The sequence below is a fragment of the Phodopus roborovskii genome, unplaced genomic scaffold (assembly GCF_943737965.1).
Source record: "Phodopus roborovskii unplaced genomic scaffold, PHOROB, whole genome shotgun sequence".
NCBI lineage: Eukaryota > Metazoa > Chordata > Mammalia > Rodentia > Cricetidae > Phodopus > Phodopus roborovskii.
Genome location: NW_026125572.1, coordinates 2,462,904 through 2,474,542, shown reverse-complemented (window position 1 = coordinate 2,474,542; position 11,639 = coordinate 2,462,904). Strand labels below are relative to the sequence as shown.

Here is an 11,639-nt window from a genome sequence, read left to right as displayed (position 1 = left end):
ATAAATAAAAATTTTGGCTCAAAAAAAAAAAAAAAAACCAAACCAAACCAACAAACAAAAATCCCCTCTTTTGCTTGGGGCTAGACAGATGACTCTGCACTTAAGAGTTCTCTGCTCAGATCTCCTGAGTAAATTGGAAGTGTGCTGTGCGGGGAGGTGGAGGGTGAAAGGGAGGTGGTGGGGAGGGGGAAGGGAGAGGAGAACATGACGGAATGGGATAGTGAAATTGGTGGAAGGACAGAGAGGGAGAGCAAGGAAAGAGATACCTTGATAGAGGGAGCCATTATAGAGGGAGGGGTTATTAAGAAACCTGGTGCTGCGGAAATTTTCAGGAATACACAAGGGTAACTAAGCAACAGTGCAGAGGGTGCCTGAACTGGGCTCTCCTGTAATCAGATTAATGACTAACTTAATTGTCATCATGGAACCTTCATCCAGTAACTGCCGCCGGCAGATGCAGAGATCCACAGCCAAGGTTAAGGCTGAATTATGGGAGTTCAATTGAAGAGAGGGAGGAGCGATAACGTGAGTAAAGGTGTCAGCAACATTATGGGGAAACCCAGAGACAGCTGACCCTAGCTAGTGGGAGCTCACTGACTGGAGACTGATAGTTGGGGAACACGCACAGGACTGAACTAGGCCCTCTAAATGTGTGTGACGCCTGTGTTGCTTGGACAGTTTATGGGACCACTGGGTAACGGGGCCAGGATTTATCCCTAGTGAATGAACTGGCTTTTTGGAGCCCATTTCCTATGGACTCAGCCTAGATACAGTGGGGAGGGCCTTGGTCCTGCTTCAAGGTGACCTGTTAGACTTTGTTCATTCTTCATGGGAGGCCTTACCCGCTCTGAGGACTGGGCTGGGCTCAGAGTGGGGGAAGGTGGGGAGTGGCAGGAGGGGAGGGAGGGGGAACTGGGATCGGAATGCAATAACAACAACAACTAATATTGTTTTAAATTAAAAAGAAAAAAAGAGAGAGATCTCTGCTCTTCCCAAGGCCTGGAGTTCAGCACTTCCTGTGACTCTCCATCTAGGACATCTGCGAGGCCTCTTCTGGAAGCCTTGGGTATTGTACACGCCTCCATATATGCATACTAAAATGCAGAAATAAATATTTAAAGAAGAAAAGTAACTCGTGGCCACTTGGGGGAATATTTTCCTTTTACCCAAACCCTTTCGTTTGAATGTTCCTTTATGTCATCTGTCATTGGTTTGTGCAGTCTCTTTCACTTTCAAAGAAAATGAAGTCAAAGAAAAACAAATGTTAAATAGGGTTTTCTCGTTTCACAGAAACCAGATTAGTGTTTTCCTTTTTTCTGAGAAACACTTTCTATTTCTTATCTATTCTAGTAACATCATAATCATTGCATAAAATAGCTCAATTGCTTAGGGAATACTACATAATCACATATTCTATTTGCTTTGATTTTACAAATAATAAGACTGCAATTTTCACTACTGTCTGAGAAAAAACTCTTTTGTGTATGAAAACATGCACTTTGCAGTGGATATATATATATATATATATAATATATATACATATATATATTTATATATTATATATATATAAACCCACAAAGCAGATTGATGCACAGCTTGTCTCTCATACTATCCAAGGTATCACTTTCAGCTTGAGTTTTATTTCTGTTGCTGCTACCTTGGTAATGTAAGTTGGGGTATTCTGTTTTCTGAGAATAAAAATCGTGTACATTTTCATTGATTCTGACTTAATGTATAAGGTTGTACTTAAGCACCGACAAATAAACATTGAACACTGCTCTGCCTTAGAAAACAAACTAAATAGGTGTGATATAGGTGGGAAAACCGAACGACACATAGGAACACATGCAAGAACCTGAAATGCATATAATGCTGGCATTTTCAAAGAGTTCTGGGACTGACTGTAGCAATGTGCTCTTCAGTTCTCCTGGTGGTGTTCACTGCATATTGATTAACATAGCTTGTGGAGCTCCTAAGATCTTTTTACCTGACATATTTAGTTTCATTAAATATCTTGTGTTCAGTAGCTGGATTCTTCCACTTTGTGATAGAATTAAGTTCCTTAAACTTATAATTTTTATAAAGTATTTGTGTGTGTGTGTGTGTGTGTGTGTGTGTGTCTGTGTGTGTCTCTGTGTATGTGTATGTACATGCACACCACAGCACATGTATGGAAGCTAAAGGACAACTCTGTGGAACAATTCTCTCCTTTCACCTTTATAGGGATTGTCCTCAGACTTGCATGGCAAGCACCTTTACCCATCGAGCTGTCTCACCAGCCTGAACTTTTACATGTTTTTAAAATCAAATTTCTAAGCATAATATCAGGTCAGCTGCCAAGACTCCAGAGAGGTTACAAAATCATTCTTTTTTTTTTTCCCAAAATTACTTTATATTGTAAAACATATAACTCTTTGAAATAGCATAAATCCATTCCAAGCTTAAATGAAAGCTATTTTACAAGTATAGCTCAATACTAAACTTAACCCTTGTTGTGAAGGGCTTACTCTAGCTAAGTAAATTGTGCTACAGAGTTAAGGTAAAGAGGGACAGTCCATCTGAATACAGAGGTAAGGTAAACAGGGACCGTCCATCTGAATACAGTTATGGTAAACAGGACCATCCATCGGAATACAGAGTTATGGTAAACAGGGACAGTCCATCTGAATACAGAGTTATGGTAAACAGGACCGTCTCTGAATACAGTTAAGGTAAACAGGGACCGTCCATCTGAATACAGAATTATGGTAAACAGGGACCGTCCATCTGAATACAGAGTTATGGTAAACAGGACCGTCCATCTGAATAGAGAGCATTGCCTTGGGCAGTACTCTTATTTCTGCCAAGCCCATTGCTCTTCATAACATACCAAATACAATTTTCTCTGTTTTTGCATTGTCTTTAAAAACAAAGAAAAGAAAAAGTTGGGCATGAAGGCATACAACTTTAATCACAGCACTTCAGAGTCAGAGACAGATGGGCACCTGTGAGTTCAAGGCCACTTGGGTCTACAGAGCAGGTTTTCCTACAGCCAAAAGCAATGCAGAGAAACCCTGTCTTGAAAAACCAAGAAGAGAAAATGTATTGAATCTTTAATGCATACTTCTTTTTTAGCTATTTTCCTCAGTGTCACTGAAAATATCAGGTCAGCCAACCTTCCATTTCATCATATCCCACTCTATACCGAATTTACAGCTGAGGGACTGTTAAGGAGAAAATATGCTTTTCTGCTTCAACTTAATTAAATCAATTCAATTAGTTCTTTCATTCAACAAATATTTATTAAGCACCTACAATATGCCAGGCACTGTGCTGGGTGCTGGGGATACAACTGTGGACAAGATAGACACAGTCCCTGCCCTCAAGGAGCTGACAGTCTAGTAGTTTACAGACAAATACACAGGCAATTACAATGCAGTATGGTGAGTGCCGTAATGGGTAAGAAACATTAAGGATGGCACATAACTCAGTGTCATAGGCAGGGCTGGTGGATAATCATGGAAAAGTTTCCAGCACACATAAAAGTCAATTTGAGTGCTGAAGGATGAGTGACAGTCAGATAAAGACAGAGAAGAGCCAAGAATGAAGAAATGGCAGATGCAATGTTCTGTGTGCTGTGGAGGTCCATTTGCTGGCTGAGAAGTCAGGTAGGAGTAAGAGAAAAAGACATCAGGGAGGGCTCAGATTGTGAAAGGAATCATTTGCTCAGGAACAGAATTAACCTTTCCTGAGGGACAGTGTGTACATGTGTTATAAGGATTACATTGTAGTGATGCACAGATATTGAATGGGAATTGTAATGGTTAAAGGGAAGGAAATCAGTTCTCCATATTTCTGCTGGAGCATCCATGGTGTCACACCCTGTGCCCTGGACAGGCCACCTGCTACATAAGTCCTGTACACAGGCAACTGTCAAAAGAAGTGGCGTAGCATCTGCTCACCCACAGGCTCTTACCATCACCTCCTCCTGTGAAAACTCAACTCATTCTTCAAGACCACACTTCAGGAGTCATCCTAACTTGTGCTTTCTAAAATGATCCCTCAGTCCGTGATCTTTATCCGTGTCATTGAACTCTTTCATCATTTCAAAGGAAGCAGACCTTTCGAACCATATGTGTTTTGTTTTCTTAAAAAAAAAAACATAGTGTAAATTGTCTTAAAACTTTCTGGGTAAAAGTAAGGGTTGAGTTTTTCAGCTGTGGTCTACCCCAAATGGTTATCAGTGCCTTCAAAGAATTTAAACGCAAGTATAGGAATGAGGGTAATAGTCCAAGTGACACTATGTAGCAAAAGAGTCAAGTAAAATTTCCACACAGGTGTGGTACTGTGGGAACAGAGGTTCATTCCCAGACTCAAAGATTCCATCTTTGATAACTTAATCTATTAACAAATAAGCAGACAGAAGGTAGGAAGGGGAGCATAGTGATCAGAAATAATAAAGACAAGCTACATTTTCTTACATGGCCTATCTCTTGACTTCTATATTCCTCATGGAGTCTTTGAGTTTCTCAAATAATTTGGATAGTCAAAGGGAAAAATTTAAGTTCTGTAGATAGATACTGTAAGAAAAACTGCTGTTTTATTCTTTTGGGTGGGTACAAAACCACAATTTTGTACACAGAACAGGATTATAAATTATATTGATAGCATGAGTGACCCGTAGTCTTTTTTAATTCTACATTGCAGATGGATAACTTCATGTCAACATGTTCTTCACTCTTTTCTTTGCGTTCCTGATAAACAAACACAATCTATGAACCAAGGTGTGTGACAGAGTGAAGGTTACAGGAAACAAGGAGACCAACAATTTTACATTTAAAAAAGTCTCTAAAGTTTGTTACAGTGATGACATTTATATCAATTATTGCAATGTATTGTTCCCTAAGATGGTTAGAAAAAAGAATTGTGTTGTCCTCTACTGGATTTACTTCAGTTAAAAAGCAAGCATGTTTCATTATTGTTTTATTTCCAAGGTAACTGTAAATACTTTCTTTAAATTTTGTTGTTTTTTTCACAGGATTTACATGTTTATTATTTTCTTAACACATTTTAATTACTGCTCGTCTCAGCTGCAGATTATTCCATCAACTACATGGGTGTTCTGGAAACACAGGGTAGCAGGTTCCTTGACCTCTATTAACTGTTGAATCCTTTGCTGTAGTGACCAAGGCCTTTCTGAGAAAGGACTTCACAGTTGAATGCTCTAAATGGCCAGTCTGATTAGTTTTAGTTGCGCTCAAGTGAATTTGTTGCTGTTAATACACCCATCCCAGGTAACCCCCCACACTCCCCCCAAAAAACTAAATTGTGAGTTTTCCTGATATAAAATCCGAGTCTGAATTTCCGTGCTGAACTCATGCACTGGTTCTGTCCGGCACTCAGAATGTCCTTCCTGCTCTCAGCTGAAGAATGGGTTTAAGCCAAGACCCACGTTGGGCCGGTCCCTCTGGGCTGCATTTCCATCAGTCACCAACACAGTTTAATTAAGGCACTCAATTATTTTTTTGGTTTTTATGGTAGGTCCGATGCAATGACAGCCAATCCCGAACTTTGTCTAATTGCAGTTCCCGTGTGTACGGCCTTGGGGCAGTCGGGGGTCAGCACACGGCCGTTCTCTCCCACACTCCCAGTGATGGATAACCTGGCTTTGTTTCTTATGGCTTCAGAAAAAGTCAGCTGGGTTGCATGAAAAGGAAACAGAAAGGATGCCAGGTGTTATGATATTTCTGTTGCTTCAACAAAACGTGGCACATCAAACACCAAAATATCGATAATTAGACATCTGCATTTTTTTCTTGTGGTTTTGCTCATAGACAAATTGCTTATAGGGAAAGAAAAGCTCAGATACAATAGATGCATCAATCAGCCTAGATTTAGATCCCACATACTTAAAACTGTTTATAAGATCATAAAGTCTTGTTTTTTGTTTTTTGAGAAAATGTGGGTAGGAAGAACCTTTCCACTACTTGATCTCTACACTCTAGTACTTCCAAAGAAGTACTACTTCCAAAGCTCTCTTCTGTCAGATGGACTTCCTATAAATCATAGTGTTTTCTTCTGGTTCAAAGAACGATTTTGTAAATCATGACAAATTTCCTGTTTCCTTCTAACAGACCTGACAGACACTTTCCTTTGTTCATACAAGTTACAGACATGACTCAGAACAGCACAGTTAGTGACACATAGTTCATGGTATGCTTGTTAGGAATCAAGGTCCACTTGTATTATTCTTTAAGGTGATACACTGAAAGCAGGTGTATTTGACAATGCACACAAGGGAACAGGATCTTCTGCTGCTGCAGTAAGTAAGGGTGGCCTGCCTCTGAGTTCTCACTGAATCTCTATTTCCTGCCTTCTCTCTCAGGTAGTAGGAAATAACACTATGCAGAGGAGAAGCCGGCTCTGTGATCATGTAAACTGACTACTGCTTACTGTTTACTGCATCCAAATCCTTCCTAGTAATTAAATCCTGTTAATAAGAGGAAATTAAGATAAAGGATATGTCCCCTAAGCTTTGTGGTGATGGGGACAGGACCTCCAATTTCTTGCAACTCAAGATGCATTTGTTTATTGAGAGCTACGTTTTACCTAATTCCTTATGAAATTCAATTCCAGTGTTTGATATGCTCTGAAAATTAAATGTTTGGCTGATTTTATGTTAATGAAATCCATTATTTTATTAAAAGCTGTTGGTTATTATGTTTGGAATCATTTACCCGGATGACAACAAAAATTTTGGAGTGGAAGTGTGAGCCAGGCAGACTGGAAGCATAGACAGCAGCAGCTTCCAGAAACTCTTCTGAGAAAGAGCAACTGTGTCCTTCCAGTGCTATTCTCTGTATGAGATACCCAGCAACAACAGTGACCCCTGAGCATTAGAACTGCATGCACCTAGAGGAGCAGCCATCAGAGACTTGGCCCTGCCTGCTCCTGGAGTAGCAATCGAGGGTGCCATAGCCTCCATCTACACCAAATGGAGAAAGAGGGACCCCCTGAAGCAGAGGCTTCACCTGTACTGATTGAAAAAAGAGATGGGTAGAAAACAATGTCAGAATACACTCAACAGCATAAAAAGCAGCACAGAACCTTCAAAAACTAGTGGTTCTACAACAGCAAGATGAAGCTAAAGAAAATGACTTTAAAAATAACTTTATGAAGATGATTGAGGCTCTAAAAGAGGAAATTAAAAACTCCCTTAAAGAAATGGAGGAAAAGACAAATAAAAAGTTGGAAGAAATTAACAAATCCTTTAAAGAAAGCCAAGAAATAGCAATCAGGCATGTGAAGGCAATTTCTCAAGACTTAAAAATTAAAATAAAGTCAATAAAGAAAACACCAACCTAGGAAATTCTGAAAATAGAAAGTGAAGGCAAGCAGTATTTACATATGTAAGCATAAACAACTAAATACAAGAAATGGAAAAGAGAATCTTAGGCATTGAGGCCACTATAGAGGTAATAGATTCATTGGTCAAAGAAAATGTTAAATCCAACAAATTTTTAACACAAAACATGGGATAACATGAAAAAAAAACAAACTTAAGAATAATTAGAATAAAAGAATAAAATAAGGAAAAGAGATATAATTCAAAGGTACAGAACATATATTCAACAAAATCATATAAAAAAAAATTTTCCCAAACTAAAAAAGTACATGCCTGTGACAGTATAGCAAGCTACAGAACACCAAATGGTCTTGACCAAAAAAAAGAAAAAGTCCCCTTGCCATATAATAATCACAACACCAGACATACAGCATAAAGGCAGAATATTAAAAGCTAAAAAGGAAAAAGGGGCAAGTAACATATAAAGGCAGACCTATTAAAATTACTTCCGACTTCTCAATGGAAACAATGAAAGCCAAAAGGTTCTGAACAGGAGATATGCAGACATGAAGAGACCACAGATGCCAGCCCAGATTATTGTACCCAGCAAAGCTTTCAATCACAATAGATGGAGAAAAAAAGACATTCCATGACAAAACCATATTTCAACAATACCTGTTAACAAATCCATCCCTACAGAAAGTACTAGAAGGAAACCTCTACCCAAGGAAGTTAGCTACACCCACAAAAACACTTCACACCAGCAATTTCCAAAGAAGGAACACACACACACACACACACACACACACACACACACACACACACTCACACACACACACACACACACACACACACACACACCCATTATTGACAACGTAAACAAAAATAATAGGAAATGGCAATCAATGGTGGTTAATATCCCTTAATATCAATGGCCTCAATTCACCTATAAAAAAACAAAACAAAACAGGCTAACAGAGTGGATACAAGATCAGAATCCATCCTCCTGCTGAACACAAGGATCACATCTCAACTATATAGACAGACATTGCCTCTGAGTAAAGGGCTGGGAAAAGATTTTCTAATCAAATGAACCTGAGAAACATGCTGGTGTAGCTATCCTAATATCTAACAAAATATACTTCAAACTAAAAGTAATAAAAAAAAGATGAAGGATGTTTAACATTCATCACAGGAAAACTCCATCAAGATGATGTCTCAAAGAAACACTACTGAAGATTAAATCACACATCAAGCTCCACATACTAATAGTGGGAGTCTTCAACACCCTACTTTCACCACTGGACAGATATGCCAGACAGAAACTTAACAGAGAAATGAAAGAACTAACAGATATTATGACTTGAATGGGCTTAACAGACACTTATAGAACATTCCACCCAAACACAAAAGAATACATCTTCTCAGCACCACATGGAACATGTAAAATTTACCATGTACTAGGTAACCCAACAAACCTCAACAGATATAAAATATTTGGAATAACCCCCTGTATCTTATCAGATCACCATGGCTTAAAGTTAGAATTCAACAATAACATTAACTGTAGAAAAACCTAGTTGAAGAGAGGGAGGAGTGATGACCCTCATGGGGAATCCCACAAAAACAGCTGACCTGAACTCATGGGAGCTCACTGACTCTGGACTGAAGAGCTGGGAACCTGCATAGGACCGAACTAGGCTTCCCGAATGCAGGTGACAGTGGGTGGCTGGGGCAGTTTGTGGGGCCGTTTGCAGTGGGAACAGGAGCTGTCCCTAATGAATGAACAAGTTTTTGGAGCCAATGTCCTATGGAAAGATGCCTTGCTCAGTCTAGATATGGAGGATGGTGGTCCTGCCTCAATTTGGTGATGGGACAGAATTCATTGACTCCCCATGGGAGGCCTACCCTCTCTGAGGAGCAGATGGAGGTGGAATGAGGCAAAGGTAGGGGGAGTCAGAGGAGGAGAGGGAGTTGGAACTGAGATTAATATGACACTCTGGTTAACTTCCCTTAGTCCTTTGAAACCAAAATCTGGTATTTAAAAAATTATCTCTAGTTATTGTGTGTGTGTATGTGTGTATGTGTGTGTGTGTGTGTGTGTGTGTGTGTGTGAACTCAGGTACCATAGCATGTGTGTTGAGCTAGAGAACAACTTTCAGGAGTTGGTCCTCTCTCTCTCTCTCTCTCTCTCTCTCTCTCTCTCTCTCTCTCTCTCTCTTCATGTGGATCCTCAGGACTCAACTTAGGTTATTAGGTTTTATAGCAAAGGGCTCTACAAGCTAAGTCATCTTTGTGGCCCTTGGTACCTGAACTGGCACTAAGTAAACATTTGTCCAGTGGATGAATATCCAGACATGGATGAATAGTTTTCTCTTATTTGTAAATGGAAAAATTAGGATAAAATTCCAATAAGTTTTAACATTGTTGAGAGTTGAACTGAGGTGAGTTAGGATGTAGGCGGATGCTCGAGGAAAACTGTGATCAAAATATATTGTATGAAAAACCACTGGAGGATGCATTTTGCTAAATACAAGTTGTATAACGTAAAATAATAAGTGAGCATATTTCACATTTTTAAAAATTGTACAGAAACTGATTCAGTACACCAGCAAGGAAGCTGTAAGTAATTCAGCTACATTTAAACATGTGAAGAAAAGGGCATGGTGGTACACTCCTATAATCTCAATACTTAGTATGCAGAGGCAGGTGATCTCTGAATTTGAGGTTAGTTTGAACTACAGAGAGTTTCAGGACAGCCGTGGCTACACAGAGAAACCCTGTCTTGAACAACAACAATAACACCAACAAAAAGCATGTGAAAAGACCCAACCTTCAAGGCCCTCATGGCCTTGCCAGATTATCACCTGGGAACTCGGAAGTGCACTGAACTGCAAGTGATCTTGCTTTGACAAGGGAGACTCTTGCGAGATTCTTAGAGAGTGAGTGCTTTGCTATGGTTGTAACTAAAGTCCTACCAACTAAACAGTATTGTTTGTTTCAAGAGGATGTAACAAAAACAATTTCTTTAAGAAATATAAGCCAGGATTTAGGACTGGAGTTTTTGCAAAACATTATAATATAATCCTTCTTTTCATGGATAGGTGAAAAATAAGAACCCATTAGTAGATGACTAGTTTGGGACACAGTAGCTTTCAGAGGAAATATTTTGGATCTTAGATTGAATTAATTCAGATGCTGAAGAAAATAGGATGTAAGATTGTGAGTCTAAGCAAGTCAACATTGTGTATATGGGGTGTGAGTGTGTGTGTGTGTCTGTGTGTCTGAGTGTGTCCACAGAGGATAGAAAAGGATATCAGAATCTTTGAATGTCAGGTGTTTGTGAGCCATCTGATGTAGGTGCTGGGAACTGACTGTTGGTCTTCTACTAGAGCACCAGCCTCCCAAACATCTAAGCATTGCTCTGGTCCTTATCCACATTTCTTTGTAGATCTTGTATGTATACAGCTTCCAGAGTTTGATTTTGGAGAGTCTGGGTAACATCTAAATTAACAACCATAACTTATATTCAATAGAGCCCCCTTTTTTTCCTTTTCTTTCTTTCTTTCAAGACAGAGTCTCTGTCCATAGCCAAGACTCGCCTAAAATTTTCAGCAATCACCTTGTCACAGCCTTTCAAATGCTAAGAGTCTTGTCATGAGTGGCCATGTCAGTCTCTATAAGTTTTTAAAAGGGGGAAAAATAAAAATGTTTGCTCTCAAGTCTTTGCTGCAGGTACAAATTATTTTTGTTTACTCCGAATGCTAGTGTTTTAAAGTTAAAAAAATTTACATTACTATGAATGCTTTGTCTATATTTAAAATGTATTTTTTAAAAGTTCAAATTTAGCCTTAAAGGTGATAACATATGATGAATTTCAATGATAGTCTTCAACTAAAAAGATACCATGATGTGAAAGTTCTAATCTGTATCTAGCCTGGGAATGTTTAACTCTTTTCTTTAGCAATTTACCAGGCTTTTGAAATAAATGGCATTCATTGGTCTTTCTTTATAAAATTTTAAATATTACTTCTCCATCTTGGACTTATCAAATGATTGGAATGAACAAGAAACTCAGTTTTAGTTACACAAAAATTAGATGCATTATAAAAATGATATCAAAATTCATTAAAAGTAACAAAGGTCAGATATTTTTGCTCCATTTGGGAAATCTTCCTTCAACTTAATAAAAGTGAAGATAAAAAGCATTTTCTTAATGGTCATTAACCTTGCAAGTCTCAGTTTATTTCCATGAATTTTCAAATAATTTCTTCCAAAGCTCCTAACCATATCAGAAGATGTGTTCATAGTGTTT

At 38.7% G+C, this 11,639-nt stretch overlaps 1 protein-coding gene across 5 annotated transcripts in view; it reads right to left on the bottom strand.

Annotated features, from left to right (window-relative positions):
- Positions 1-4,557: 4,557 nt before the first annotated feature.
- The window catches only part of Gria4 (glutamate ionotropic receptor AMPA type subunit 4), a 345,494-nt gene continuing 338,412 nt past the window's right edge, over positions 4,558-11,639 (bottom strand). For 2 of the 5 annotated variants that reach the window (XM_051177796.1, XM_051177797.1), the window contains exon 17: positions 4,558-5,676. In XM_051177796.1, coding sequence (XP_051033753.1) covers positions 5,512-5,676 — 165 coding nt within the window. In that variant the 3' untranslated portion in view covers positions 4,558-5,511. The remainder of the gene's footprint in view (positions 5,677-11,639) is intronic. The other 3 variants (XM_051177798.1, XM_051177799.1, XM_051177800.1) reach the window with 2 other exon arrangements.